The sequence below is a fragment of the Lepidochelys kempii genome, chromosome 7 (genome assembly GCF_965140285.1).
Source record: "Lepidochelys kempii isolate rLepKem1 chromosome 7, rLepKem1.hap1, whole genome shotgun sequence".
NCBI classification, from domain to species: domain Eukaryota; kingdom Metazoa; phylum Chordata; order Testudines; family Cheloniidae; genus Lepidochelys; species Lepidochelys kempii.
In genome coordinates, this window is record NC_136386.1 from 55,143,731 (window position 1) to 55,158,947 (window position 15,217).

Below are 15,217 nucleotides of genomic sequence, written 5' to 3' on the forward strand. Positions count from 1 at the left end.
GATGCGCAGAGGTGCTCAGAAACCATGCTGGTAAGTGACATCTAAGTTCCTAGACAGACAGATCACCACCACGCCCTGTCCATCGCACAGCAGCCCATCCTGCCACTGAGCACATGCTGATCCAGGCCCTCTCGTGCCAACAGACAACTCCTTGCAACTTAACACAAAGCTCCTTTAGCCAGAACCTAGGCTAGGAGGAGACAGCTGGAAGTTGCAGGACTGGAGAAGCTGGAGCTCAGGCTCCAATCTGTTTGGGAGCCTGCAGACAGATCCTAGCCTATAGAGGTTTCATGCCCACATCAAAGCATCTGTACCTGCAGAGCTAGGGGCGATGTGGTCTCATGGTTTTTTACCCAGCATTTTGCCAACCTCTCCACATTGCCAGATGAGATGTAACATAGGCAGGCTTCGCTGGACAGCAGCCCCTCGCCTTCTGACTCCAGACGGGCCCCCAGCATATCTAAAGGGAGGAGGAAAAGGGGCAGTTTCCACTTATTTGCTCCCATCAGCTCCTTCTCCCCTTGCCCAGCTCTTAGAAATCGTGCAATAGCTTTGCACACTGGCAACTTAGGAGCCACATGCAGAGAGCTAATGTGCCATGATGCAGAGGCTGGTGTCACCAATGAATCCATAGCCAAGAGCCTGGCTAAAGCTAAATAGGGAAGGAAACAATATAGCAAACCCCTGTCAGTCACCTACCGTTCACCGGCTGGTTCCCAGGTAATGGCCTCCAGAGCTTTTATACCCCGATCACTAGCTCATTCCTGGCTGGCCACATTTCCCACAGGCCAATCCTAGCCCTAAACAGGCTCTAAGAGGAAAACTACTGAGCCCTCACCAAGTGACTCTCAGCCTGTTCCCAGGCTTGCAAGTGTGTGAGGACTGCAAGCAGTAGGAAGAACCACTTGCAGGTGGGGTGCATCCCTCCTACCTTCCCTCTCCCCAGGAGCTCCGTCCCCTTCCCAGATGAGCCCTGTACATATACACACCTTTCTCAGGACCTAGGTCTGGGCAGCATTAGAAGTCACTGCCCTCTCTGCCCATAGCTCTTCCCAAGTCATGGATGCAGGCTGAAGGAGATATTGACACAGCCTTGTCTCATATCATGAGACTCTGCCCTGCCTTACCGTTCATATAGCCCACTTCCACTGATTCTGTCTCTCCTGCCTTAGCCCACAGATGGGTCACGCTCTCATTTGTCTTGTCTGGAAAGCCCTTAGCCCATTTTCGAAGTATTTCCTCCCAAGCTCCATCCATCTCTCTCTGTAGACAGTCTGGAGGCACTCTGCACCAAATGAAGCGTCCCACCTACCACAGAGCAGGGCATATTCCTCCTGTTTGGAGTACGTTAACAAGATGGCCAGTGCCTCCTTCCAGCTCTGCAGGTCACATGTGCAGATTACTTCTGGCCAGTTCTGCTGCACGATGGAGGAAAGAAGCTGCAGGAGAAGCAAACAGCCTGTCAGCCCGCAGGTTCAAACCTCAGATGCAGCTGTAAAGGTTCATACGTGCTCACACAGAGATCTATCTTGCACTTGGGTTAACAGTGTGACCCTGGGAGAACCCTTAGTGCCAGCTGGCAGAGGGCCCCCCATACCGTAACTCACATCAGGCCTGACATACTCATTCCCTCAACACACTGCTGTCAGAATATGCACCTCAAAGGTGTTCTATAAGGTATCGTATGTAAACTGGTGACAAGCTGGTCCTGAAAAATCATTGTGATGTATGTATGGGGTGTGTGCAAAGAGTTCTGTATGTGTGCTTAAGACCTGTTCAGCCAGCCCTAGACAGAGGAATGTGCCTTTACCAGTCTGACAAGCTTGGCTACAGGCAGAGTACAATGAAAGTACATTTACATAGAAGGTAAACAAAGCCATCAGGCTAAACAAGCTGGGGAGAAGACTGCTTAACAATCATAGCGGGGACAGAGTCTGCACACCAGCAAGCCTTCCTGGCTCTTGAGGCAGAGACAATGGACTTTGGGTAATACAAGAGGAGCGAAAAGACCTTTTAGTTACCCGTCACTTAGGGAACAGCACTGTTTGATTCAGTGAATGCTGGGTCCAGTGGGCTAGAGACGCTGGTAACTTGAGGTGAGCAAGGACTTGTCTACACTTAAAATGCTGCAGCAGTGCAGTTGCCCCACTGCAGTGAGTCAATGAAGACACTACATATGCCGATAGGAGGGGGTCTTCTATCAACACGGGTACTCCACCAGCCTGAGCGGCACTGGCCAGGGTGACGGGAGAATTCTCTCATTGACCTAGCACTCTCTACACTGGAGGTTAGGTCAGCTTAACTACGCCATGCAGGGGTGTGGATTTTTCACACCCTGAGCAATGTAGTTATACCAACCTAACTTCTCAGTGTAGACCAGGCTAAGAAAACTGCTTAGGCAGAGATTGTAACTTGCTAAGATTAAATGTTAGTCATAAAACTAGAATAACGTTTTTAAAGTACAAGGATTTAAGTGATACTAAGCCAGAGAATGAGACAGGCCTGGGTCCAAACAAAACACAGCACGCTTTCTAAGCTAACAGGCTGGCGTGTGCTCTGTCTCTTTGGAGGCAGCAAATGTGCTACCAGCTGTGAGTGCCCAAAGAGAGGGACCGGATGCGGCAGAGACACGTCTCGGGGGAACTCGGGCGAGGGGTTCACTGACTGTTCCCTGCAAGGCAAGGTTTAGATGGGCAGAGTCTTGACGAGCGTGCTGGCCAGGCAGCCAGGGAAGTGATGCACAGCTTCGCAGCAGCAGAGCGCTCACTCTTGCTATGGCAGAGTGGTAACACAGTGGCTCTCAGCTCTAGGTGGTCTGAGCAAGACATCACACAGAGTCACACTCGCATGCAGTGTCCACATCACGGCTGCTCACGTGAACTTGCCCCCATGGTCCACCACTGTGCCTCCAGCAGTAACTGGCTCTTAGTGCTTCCAAAGGCAAAAACCCACCCATGCCCTGTCTAGTAATGCTATGCTGTAGAAAGGAGGAGGAAAATTCTTTCCTGGTCCTTACAATGATCAGTTTATGCCATGCAGCATGGGATTCAAACAGTTCTGTGGTAACATAAGAAAAGGGTCATTAAGGCTCAGGGAACGTCGATGGGTTTCTAAAAGGGTTGGATAATTTAAACGGCAACCTCCTGAGGCAGAAGATACCAGAAGCTGGACACAAGCTGAAGAGAAGGGCGGAAATCCTGGCTCTGCAGGCAGAGATCATTTGTTGGATGAGAGCAAGTTTTATAAAGGTATCATGAGCACAGTGTAAATACCTAGACAGAGCTGGAAATTAGATGGACAGAGCCCTCGGTTCAGCATTTCACCCCTGCCAATGCACTCACAGGGGCATTCACAGCCACCTGCGTATACGCAGGCAAGCACACCGGCCCGGGCGCCATCCACCTCAGTCTGCTCTCTCCTGCCCTGCCCCGCCCATCTCTGCCTGGATATACACCGCTGGGCACTCACCTGAGAAATCTTTGTTTTCCGTTTGGCAAAGTACTGCATCTGGGTCTCCCGCAGTAGCGTCTCCCCCCCGGCGATAGCCAGAATGATGGCATCAGCAAAACGGTCAGCCCTCACGCACAGCTTCACAGCACCGGCAAAGTTCCCCACCAGGAGCGCCTGGCTGATCAGCCCATCCGTGTCTGGAGAGGGGGAAAGAAATGCACAGCACTATGGCGAGCAACTGAACAGTTCATCCAGGGGCCCCACCACCACCCTGGCTGCAATGAACCGTGGACACTAGTGGAATGGCAGCTCTGCAACAACTGCGATCCATCTCCAGGCCTTTCACTCCAGAAACCACGTGTGCTGAAAGTGGATCCTCATCCAGTATTAGGGTTTCTGTCCTCTGTGGGCCTCCCACTGCAAGTGCACTGGTCAATGCCAAGGGCACGGGGAGAGGAGGTGGGTTGAGGTACACTGCACAGCGCGTCAATGGGCCAGGCTGTGTACCTTATAGGGCAGAGGCTCCCTTCCCATAATGCGGGCCATGCAATACCTGTTGTGATTGGGATCTCCAGCGTGCTCATGTCCTGAGGGACAAGGCTGTCAAAGAACCCTGAAGAGGAGGAAGCAGTATCCACTTCGGTCACGCAGCGTCTTGAGCCCTGTGCAAAGAGAGCAGGGAGAGTGTACGTTGACGTGAGCCACGCCCAGAAGAATGAGCCTGACTAAGACAGTTTCAATGGATTACAGAGCTGGGTGAGGGTGGTTTGCGGCTGTTCCTCTCTATAGCTGATTTCAGCATGGAAGCCCACAGGCCACCTCCTTCATATCTCCTGCCACTGCACTATCACTAGTGCAGCTCCACCGGTGTAGCAATGACAGGAGTGCCAGCCTGCCCCAGAAGGTCCCAAGAGGACATCCAGAAGCTATGCCATGGAGTTAAGTTAGGGTTAAGGTTAACCCTCGCATTGAGTGCTGGGTTAACTGAGAGCTGCTCGAACAAGGCTTGCTGTAGTGTCATCAACAGCCTGCATGTCACCCTCCCTTGCTCTGACTGCCTAGTCCAGCCCAGGGAGTCCTGCACTGAGCCCCAGAACTTGTCGGAATTTGTCCTCCTCGTTCATTCTGCTCCCTGACTCCCACTTCTCAGTGACCAGTGAGGAGACCAGGGCCTACCTGAGCCGGCTGTGCAGCCTGAGCCAAGCCATCTGCCTCAGGAAAGTTCTGTTTCTCTGGGATACCGTTCCCCAAACAAGACGTGATCTGCGAAGAAACAGAGTTGCGGAGTCAAGCCTCTGTCACAAAGCTGAACGTGCGGGCAGCAAAAAGGCCAAGTCGCCTGAAGCCACAAACAACTCCATTGGCTTCCCCAAGCACATCAAAAGCCGGTTCAAAAATCACACTCTGTATTAACGCCCCCATCCTGCATCACAGGCACTATCTCTCCCGGCTCCCCTTGCTACTCAGCTAGTACAGGCCTCTCTGCCCCTTGCCATAACACTGTCCTCACTGGTGCAAGATCCCTCTCCTTTGCAGCTCTGTCGGTGCCACCTGGAGCAGTATTCCAGTAACGTACCACCTCATCCACTTTCCACCTATTTCCATACCTCACCCGGATCTCTCTCTTCTCGCCGAGTATTCGGAGGGGAGTTAATAACACGTGGCGCTTGCAGAGACAGTTTGGACAAAGCTGCATTGCCGTGATGCATCAGTTAAAGCTGCAGGAGAATTTTCCTTTTAATGGGACCTCTGTTTGTGCTGAACTCCTGAAATTTCCAGAGGCTGCTGGTACACTCCCTCAGAGTCACCTGCTTTGGGACTCGTTCATGAAATGAGTGAAGGTTTGAGTTAGGGGCTGGCATCTTGTAAAGCTACCCTGGGTAGGGCAGGAGCCTAGTGATCAGGAGAGATTAGAAGAGAGAGAAGGAAAACTTCCTAACTCCACCCTCCCCGTTGCTCCCACCTAGCAGCTCAGTGGGTTAAGTATATTAACCTTTCACCTCTGGAGACCAGGATTCAAGTCTCAGCTTAGATCACAAGTGGTGGTCTCATGATAGCTCCCATGTGCGTATCACGGACCCCCCACACAATTAGCCAGCATTCGACCAAGGCAGAGCCTGCCAGAGCGTTCTGCAGGCCACATCCAGACGTGCTGGAGGAGCTGCACAGGTGAGATGGAAGTCAGGATCAAGGTGCACTGGGAGAACTGGAGGCAGGGATTGAAACCTGAACTATGCCCCGCCCTAGCCAGCACATTGTAGCACTAGTCACATGGTCACAAATGAAACAAAACAAGCATGCACTTCTAAGTCCACAGGACCAGTCCTAGTTCAGGTGCAAAGATGTTCAAGCAACACCCCCAAGTGAAACCTTTCAGGAGGAATTGCTTATAAAATACATAGTGCAGCAGATACCTCTTTCCTGCACCCCCTGAATCTGTTCTTCACCCGTCCCCTAATTCACCAGTCACTGCCTCTGTTAAATAAAGACATTGCTTAGCAAAAAGGCCACTCACCTTCTTCTGCAGCTCCTCTTTACTATAACCCAGCAGCTTCAGGAGTTTAGTCCTGGATTCTGGTTCCATGTTCACCTGGGCCCCAAAAGGGATCGGAGACAAAGAGGTGCGTAAAACCAGGCATCTGCACAGAGACAACACCCAGCTGCCGATGGCAGTGCAAAATGTAGTGCTCAGTTTACAGATTAGCACCAGGGGACCCTGGGTGCTCCCTAGGAGCTGGAATAAGCTGCCCTTTGGAAGATGAAGGCTGAGACTTTGTTAACCTCATCTACCAGCAATGCAATAAAACCTGGTCATCGCATTCTGGCACAGACACTGATTAACTAACACAGGTACTGCTTCCTTTAATACACATCCTTTAGCCAGTTACACTATGGTAATGATCCCCACACTGCAGAATCACTCCTGCAAGCTGCCGTGATTTGGAACGGTACTTGAAAGTACAGCTGTTCTGTGATAAGAGATGCCTATAGCACCCATCAGGAAGCACAGTCCAGTGGACAGAGGACCGGGCTGGGAGTCAGGAGATCTGTGTCACTAAGTGACCCTGGGCAAGTCACGTCTCTCTATGCCTCAGTTTCTCCAAGTGTAAAACGGGACTTCTGTAAAGCTCTCTGAGATCTAGGCATGGAGAATTCTATATAAGAACTTAGTACTATCACTGCTCACGGACGTGTGTTACTGATTTCCTCTCTCACAACATGGCCTGCTTGCGCTCTACAGGCCACAGTCGGAGAAGGCAGTGCTGTCTACTAGAGAGAAAACTGGACTGGACCAGTGAATGGAGCAGGCTGCTATCTCCAATTGTAGTCTGTGGCCGACAGTGATACATGGAACACAGAGTTGTTTCTGTCCCAATGGATGAGAAGTTGGGTGGGATTCAAAGGTGATCACCCAATATAAGAAGGGACTAATCAAGCAGTTTACTCAGGGCCAGATTCTCACATCCTTACTTGTGTTGAGTAGGACTTAACTCCTCCAGCCAGCCTCATTTAAGTCAATGGGACTACTTGTGGAGTAAGGTACTGTTCCATTTGAGGAAGGGGATCAGATTCCAGCCCTCAGCCCATCTGAAGTCAAAGCTCCCAGTGATGTTGTCGGGAGTTCTGACCAAGTGTGGACAGAGGATTTAGCCCAACTATGTCCAAGCTAGACAGAAGCTGATCTAGTTCTTGCAGGCCCTGGCTAGAAAGTGAAGCACTCTTGGCTAGAGCACCTCTCTTTGGCTGTACTTGGAGGGAGCAGCAAGGCTGGCTGGGCCTCAAACACTAAGCAGGACCTCAAACTGATGGGCCTTAAGGACCTTAAACTGATGGGCCTTAAGGACCTTGGAGTCTGGCACGGAAGATAGAGGCAAAGCGCTCAATCACCTTCTGGATGGTCTACATGGCAAAAGGGTTGAGGGAGGGAGCAAACAATCCTGCTGACATCACAGGTGCCTCAACCCTTCCAGGCTGATCTCAGCCCGTTAGGGCTTTTGCCTGGGGAACGAGGGAGTGCACTCCACTGAGATCACTACAGGCCAAGAGGAGGCTGAGTGTCTGCCTGGCACTGCTGTGTACAATATCCTGACTGAGCCCCCGACACAGTCTGATGCCAGCACTGTACCTATGAAAAGGAGAGGAGGCCTCCAGCCCTATGTGTTTAGCTTTTAACCAAGGCTTTGCCCAAGCGGGTGGTTATGGGGTGTGTTTATAGCGAAACTCCCAGTCAGTCTGTTCTGTTTATTGCTGTCCCTTGAAGAGCTGGGAATACATGAGGCCAGGGACAAGTGTGATGGGCACGTGGAGAACCCATGCCAGGAATGCAGAGGCATTGGAATGAGGTCTCTGGCCTTCATCATGGCTGTCCTACCTTCAGGAAGTTCCAGAGATTCTCTTCAAACTGCAACTGGGCTGCCTGGATCTTGCTCTGGCAATAGTCCAGGAGGTTTCCCGACTGCAGGGCCATCTGCAGTTCTCTGGATCGGGCCAGGAACTCTGTCTCAGTAACGACCTGGCTGATGAACACCTGGCGTGGGGGACTCTGCTGCATTTGCGGTGCTGGGGCCTTGGAGAGGCCAAACGTGATTAATTTCCCCCCAAACTGAGAAGGAGAGAGGGAAAAAGTAAGTGTCCATACACGTGAGGGTAAAAACCAGCACACACTAATCTTGGGAGCTGGAGAGGCCTCAGCAGACGCCAATGGCCCTGAACAGGGTAATCACGAGGAACCCAGGCACACCATAGCTGCGCACACACAGATGCTGCTGTCTTCTGCAGGGATCAAACCCAGGACCTGCAGCATCAGAACCACAATCCTCAGTGACACCCACTGTGCGTATGCAGTCATATTGTAGCTCACTGCAAACGTCAACAGCACAGAGGACCAGATGCTGTTTGGAATGACTCTTCTCTGCAACAGAGGGGCCAACTGCAACAGACATCATCAAACTAATGGAGTACACTGGAGCCTTTACTTATTTAATTTAGTAATTTTGTATTATGCTACTGTGGGTTCACCTCCTGTTGCTACAGTTTCAAGCTTAACAGAGTGAAAATCACCACTGGTGCTTTTCTCAAATGTGGAGACTCTAGGAGCACACGAAGTCCAAGGATAGTGACCACAGACACAATGACCTTACTGGCATAGGGTTATTCCTAGGTCACCCACTCATGTCAAGCGTTCTTCAGCCTATGGCCTAGTAACATACATCTATTTAGCATACATTGATTATAGATGAAATAGCATATGAACTGATCATAACAGCACACAATACAATGCTAAATGGATAACAGAAGGAACAAACTGGCTACAACACTACTCTGAAATGGCACAAGCCAGGGCGGCGGATAAGAAAGCAGGGCAGCAGCACAATCTGGGAGAAAAGCGGGGAGGCAGAAGAGGAGAGGGAGACAATAAGGATATGGGGGAGAAGAGGGAATAGGGAAAGGGGAAAAGATGGACAATGGACTGGGAGGAAAGGCAGGAGAGAACAGACCTTGCCTACAAGGAAAGCGCTTCTGAGACTGGGCTAGTTTCATTAAATATCCAATGGGAAGGACATGGGAGTCAAACAGCAGTCCCTCCCTTCAGAGCAAGCCCCCATCACTGCTATAGGGACAGATGTTGTTGGCGAGGCCTCTGAACACCGCAGCAAAGGATTCCCTGCCAACGGAGCCACACAGCCCTCCATCAAAACTGCCAGCACCATAAAAATCACAACGGTTCCTAACATGGGAACCAGATCCCCTCTGAGCCCCCCATGGGGGCCATAACCACTCTCCTTTCCAGGCAAGGATGCGCTGCACACTTACTGCAAACGAGACCCCCACCGGCCTGCGAATCCACTTGGGGGGCTTTTTCAGTGGAGGGATCAAGGTGGTCTGAGCCACCTGCTCTGGCACCTGAAGAGGAGGAAGGGTCCGTCCCGTGCCGAAGGGGTCCAGGTTGTTAAAGGAGGAGGAGATCTGAGATCAGAGGAGGGAAATAAAAAAAGTTACATCTCACTCTCCAGGCAATAAGATCATTCAGCCCGGCCCAGTTGTTAGTTACCCTCCTCTGGTTATTCTCGGTGGTGAAGAAATAGGATATTAGCATGTTCCCAGGGGCAGTGACAGCACATCCTTATGAGCGACACAGCATACCTGGGATACACACCTTATACAAACCTCAGTGAGTTTTAGTTCTTAAATGGGTTTCAGCTTGAGAAGTTACTTCTCTCTATTAACATGAAAACTTCCAAAGGGAAGCTGTTTGTCCTACCACCTCACTCCTAAATAAAAAGATTACTAAATGTCATTGTCTCCCACAAAGAAGGCGAACAACTGGTCATAACTTGTCTGACTTGTTTTTAATTTTTGCTAATGGGGGACTGTTGAGTGGCTGTTTGTTGCGAGGGTCTTTTAAACCAGTTATTTTTATAGGATTGTGTGTTGAATGTTCTGTCAACTGGCGCTATGACGACATCTCACGACATTTTCACCCAGAGGACACTGTGGCAGCCTCCTCAAAAGTGTCCTGAGCTGTATTTTTTAAATATTTCTGGGAGATCACGGACATGCAGCCCCTGTGGCATGCAAACATTAACCATTTTTTTAAATTGCTGGCTTAAGCAGGTCCTTCCCCAGAACTGAAGTTCGCTATGCATGACCCAACTCGAACCTAACAGGACCAAATTGCATGGCTCCAAGATAGGCCTCGCACTAGATTTATCCAAAGATCCTGGAGGGAGGCAGGGAAGTCAGAGTGAGCGAAGATGACAAAGAATAAGAACCCAGGGTAAGGCTGAGAAGCTTCACCTTTTAGGTCAACAAGGCCGTTGGGGGAAGACTGACCTTCCAGAACCCCAAAACTGATCACCTCAGGGGAAGGCAGTCAGCACACCACCACACCGGCTATGCCAACCCTCCACCAGCCTCTCTACGCCCTGAAAAAGCCTGCTGACGTGAAGCACTGGGCCAGCCACAGGACCTGCTAACTCCTTGACGGCAGTTCTAGCTCCTATCTCCGAACAGTCCAGAACCCCACAAGAGCGGAGGAGTCTGTGACCTGCCTGTCGCTTTATTTCCCTTTTTTCTATTTTTGCCCTTGTTTGTATGAAGTGGAAGACATCCCAGATTAATATTAGAGAATAAAACAGCGTGGTTGGTTGCACATTTATGTGTATATGCACCAGTGACGTCTACACAGGGAAAGTGCCAGAAAGTTCACCAGGTTTACCATCTCTAAACAGCATCATAAAGATGCTCATTAAAGCATGTCCTGTCTTTTGAGAGTCCTAAGAAACTCCAAGCTGTCTGCCAAATAAGAGTTGACAAACTTTGGCTTATCAGAACATTCTGCTAAGGCCTGTATTGTAATATTTCTGTTGGGGGAAGGGAGAATTGAAATTTAAGAAGGAAACTTTGTAATTGGCTCAGAGGCTGTGTTCCTGACATTAGATGACAATTTGGTTTTAATACCAAAAACCTGCTCCAAGCTATAGATTAGGATGGCTTGGGTAAAATTCTTTAGTCGAGGTGATATGTTTACTTCATTTTATTTTTGTTTAATAGCTTTAATAAAATTGATAAAAGGATACTGAGTCAGATTTCTGTCAATCAGCAACGTTGGTCCAGAATCCTTGAGGCTCTGGCTGGACTTTAGCCGGCCAGCCTAAAGCCAGACCACCTCCCCACAATTAATCTTTGGTTTTCACAAACAGCGTGTGGACCAGAGACCCCCACACAGGTGGGCTCACTGCAGCACCTGTGGCCACAGTGAAACAACACTCTACCTTCCAGTGCCCCCTCAACCCAAGCACCAACTGCCACACCATCACTGGCCCAGCCAGCACGCCTGTTCTCTGTTCCATGGGACTCTACCTTGTCAGCTTGAGTCTTCTGCTGAGCTGCTAGGCTCCCACCCATAACAGAATAAACGTTGATCCACCCATCGAAAGAGGCAGCGGAGAAGACTGATGGATTCCGAGGGCACCACTGGACATCAAAGCACCACTGGCTCTGAGTGGGCAGCTCATAAATCACCTAACATGGATGGGGAGGAGGCAGAATGTTATAAGGAACAGTCACTTGTTTTCCCCCAAGCCACTTACGCATGGCAGGTCTGTCACACATTCCTGACATCTCACCATGCATAATGCACCTTGAGCACGATCAACTTCCTTGTAGTCCACCAGTTAGGACACACTGCAGGTGCAATATTTCAGAGTAACTAGCATCAACACCAGGAGGCCCCAGAGAGCTGCAGTGTGTAAGAGCAGAAGGGTTTGGGCTGCAGAGTGAAATTGATTTGGAATGTGGAACCCTAGTCAGCTTCACTCTGTTTTCAAAGGCTATGACTAGCCTTGGGGTGGCATGTATCCTGCAGGCACCACACCTGCAGCTACACACCACAACGGAAGCCTCCAGCAGCAGGGGGAGAGTCCGGAAGCAGAGAGACAGAGGGACACTATGCTGCAAAATCAGTGTAGATGTGGGGGTCATGGCTTGGGTACACAGAGAGCCCACATAGGGCATATACCTAGGGGTTCAGGTATAGGGCATTCTACTCTACTAGCCTAAGCTGCACCTCTCCAGCCACACTGCTATTTTTATCCATGCTAGCTGGGTGGGCAAGCGTCTATATGCGACACACCACCAGAAGTGTAGACAGACATACTTAAAGTGCTTCTGCTCCCAGCACTGTAATATGGTAGCACCTGCTGTCAAGGGAAGGAGATACCCCAGAAGAAAAATAGCAACAAAAAGGGAGAAATAAACCAACAAAAGAAAAGTCCTGGGGTAGACGGACAGACAGCGCACGTTCTCGCTCTCTCCAGAATGGGCATTGGAATGGTTTGGAAAATGCACCAAAGTGGGACAACATGTTAAATGACACACCCTCGGCACAGCATGCAAATACATACCAGGCAGAAAGTTTGTACTTACTGCCATGGAATCAAACCTGCAACGTACCTCACCAACGCAGGGGTTCCAGCACAAGATCTGGTTGTCTTTGGCACTACTGAGAAGGAGCTCAGGGTCAGCCTGGCACCAAGAGATAGACAGGACTCCCCTGAAACAGACCAGACGTAACAGTCGCTCCATGAAAGCAAGACGGCCCCGCTCCCTATTCCAGTCACACTGTAGCAGCTTATGTGGACACTTTAGCACAGCAGCAGCATTGCTACATCACTTCTCTGCCTCAGTCAGGCTAGAATGAAACTCAGACATCTCTGCTCCTCAATTCAAACGCCAGACAGTCGGACCCTGAAAGATGGGAATCCTCGGAGAGGCAGAGCAACAGCTAGGCTCCTACCTTGTGTGCCCCTCCAGCTGGCTCAAAGGAGAGGTGGCAAAGCGTAGGTCCCATATCTGGATCACCGGCATGCGGTCGTCCTCAGAGGAAAGGACCAGCTGGGTAGCAACTTCTGGGTGCCAGGCCATTCCCGAGCAGTGCATCTGAGGACACAACAGCATAGGCTGACAACACCGTAGAGCTGACTGACAACAAATGAAGGCTGGGTTTACACTAATCAGTTAGCTCAAGGTAAGGCAGCTCACCTCAACCTAATTATGTCAGTGTCCACACTACAGCCTTGTTCTGCCCATATAAGTGCCCCACTACAATGACATCATAAATCCATCTCCACAAGAGGCGTAGCGCTTATGTTGATGTAGTTAAGGCGATGCAGTGTCTGTGTAGACTGTTGGCTGTCTGGTCAATTTCAGGGCTGGAGCTGTGAAATTGACAGGAAAGCTGAGCACCTGGGTCCCCAACCAGACTGCTGCCAGGTCTCTGCTCCAAGCTGGGCTGCCACCCAGGCTCCCAGCTTGAGCTGCTGCCTGGGCTCCCTGCTGGGAGCCCTGCTGTCCCCTGGGGTCCTGACTCCATGCTTCTGGCGGGGAGCCCAGCTAACCCCCCCAGCTCCCTCCTGGCTGGGAGCCTGGCTGTCTCCTCTCTGGATCCCCCTCTGAGAGCATGACAACCAACTGGACTCTGGGCATGAATCTCCCCGCTGGAGGCGAGAAGCCCAGAGAACAGCTGGCCCCCAACACTGCCCCCTCTTCAGTTGGTGGGAGCGCTCCTGGTGAGGACACACATCACTGACAGAAGGAGGGTAGTGTGGACATTAGCCACCACAATAATTACTGCATGTAACCTGCAATGGCTGTAAATTGACTTAACATAGGTCGATTTAAGATTGTAGTGTAGACATGCCCTCGGTGGCCCAGAGACATAACACTTAATACTTAACTCTCCAGAGCACTAGAGACCAGCTAAATTTCGTAACACCCCCACGTGGAAGGTAAACATTGGTGCACCAGTTACACAGATGGGGAAACTAAGCAGACATATGTAGGGGCTGGCTCAGGGCCACACAGGAAATCAGTAGCAGAGCCAGGATTAAAACTCACAAGTACCCTGACCAGTCCACTAGACCACACTCCTCTTAGGAATGAGCTAAAACTCCAGGGCAAGCGCACCCTAGGCAAAGGGTCTCATTTCTCACTTGGTTAGTGTGCAGGGACTTTTTCTTTTCTTTCACCAGCCATGGAGCTTCTAACACAATCTTTGCTTAAGGAACAGTTTTCCTCATCTGCCTTGTAGATGGAGATCCCAGACTTGCCTCTGTAGCACACATCTCACCCCGGCAAGGTCATATGTTCACCTGACTGCTGGCCCAGACACACAAGAATCTGGCTCTCCCCTCCTCAGAGAAACATTTGTAACAGCAATGGGACATACAGAAACATCAGACATTTGGCTGCAGCTCCTCTGATCTCTGACAGATTGGTGACTTTATTCCTTTCCTTCGCTGCTTTAACGTGAACCTAGTGGTGGTGGAAGGTGCAGGTTCCCAGCCCAGTAGAGTGCTGCCCTGTGTTCACCCCATGTACAGCACAGCAGCAGCGTCAATTCCCCACACACCTCCCACATGCCTGTGCGCCTCAAAACTGATCTGGAGGGAGCACGCTAAGGAGCGGGCAGGTAGTTTGTTCCCATGGCCCATCTGATCCTTTGCCTCTCTCCTCAGCATGCTAAGAGGGACAAACAACAGGACCCTCTGGGCCACCGCAGTGGCACAGAATCCCTAAGGTGTAAGAATGCCCCGGCCAGGCTCTCTTGCACATCGTTGATAAACGTTGCACATCAGATGCCCCGTGCAAAGGTGCATCCCATGGGAGGGGTAGGTACTGCAGAGTCATCCCTGCCATTTGCACAGAAGGCCTCTTGCTCCGGGGCTATTCCCCCAGGGTCCCATGCAGCCTGTTTGCACTGGTGGGCTGCAGGGCAACTGAGAGGCCAGCCCTGGGAGGCCAGCCCACAGTCCTTCCCCCACTCACTCTGCTGCTGTGGTCGCTGATTTTGATGATGGGCTCGTTCTTCCTGAGGTCCCACACGACGGCCTTCCCACTGGGGTGAGCAGAGGACAGGATGTGCTGCACCTGACGATTCCAGGACACCGCGCTGATGTCTTCTTGAGGCTGACGAGGTAAGAGAGGCCACAGATTCATTATACCCGTGTGGGAGAATGGGGTTCCCATCACTGGCTTGACTCAGAGTGCACTAAGGGCTCAGATGCATTCCCAGAGGATCTATAGATTCTGTGCCACAATCACTGATTGAGTGAGTTGCTGATCAGGTAGGAAAGATCAGCAGCACTGACAGCAACTGGCTAGGGTCGGGGAAGCCTTTAGGTGGAGAACACTAAGGAAAACGCCATTCTGAATGGGAACGTTCCCTAGGAAAGGCCATGAAGTTTAGGAAGCATGTACTGGATTC

General features: G+C 50.9%; 1 protein-coding gene across 7 annotated transcripts in view; it reads right to left on the reverse strand.

The window, feature by feature from the left end:
• The window catches only part of SEC31B (SEC31 homolog B, COPII component), a 39,962-nt gene that overhangs the window by 13,416 nt on the left and 11,329 nt on the right, over positions 1–15,217 (reverse strand). For 6 of the 7 annotated variants that reach the window (XM_073352909.1, XM_073352907.1, XM_073352908.1 and 3 more), the window contains 12 exons: positions 14,779–14,919; positions 12,749–12,891; positions 12,406–12,505; positions 11,314–11,475; positions 9,265–9,417; positions 7,823–8,053; positions 5,966–6,040; positions 4,627–4,713; positions 4,004–4,112; positions 3,469–3,647; positions 1,313–1,439; positions 315–460 (listed from right to left, as the gene is read on the reverse strand). In XM_073352909.1, coding sequence (XP_073209010.1) covers positions 315–460; positions 1,313–1,439; positions 3,469–3,647; positions 4,004–4,112; positions 4,627–4,713; positions 5,966–6,040; positions 7,823–8,053; positions 9,265–9,417; positions 11,314–11,475; positions 12,406–12,505; positions 12,749–12,891; positions 14,779–14,919 — 1,653 coding nt within the window. Of the gene's footprint in view, positions 1–314; positions 461–1,312; positions 1,440–3,468; positions 3,648–4,003; positions 4,113–4,626; positions 4,714–5,965; positions 6,041–7,822; positions 8,054–9,264; positions 9,418–11,313; positions 11,476–12,405; positions 12,506–12,748; positions 12,892–12,993; positions 13,139–14,778; positions 14,920–15,217 lie in introns of those variants that run through there. The other variant, XM_073352913.1, reaches the window with a different exon arrangement.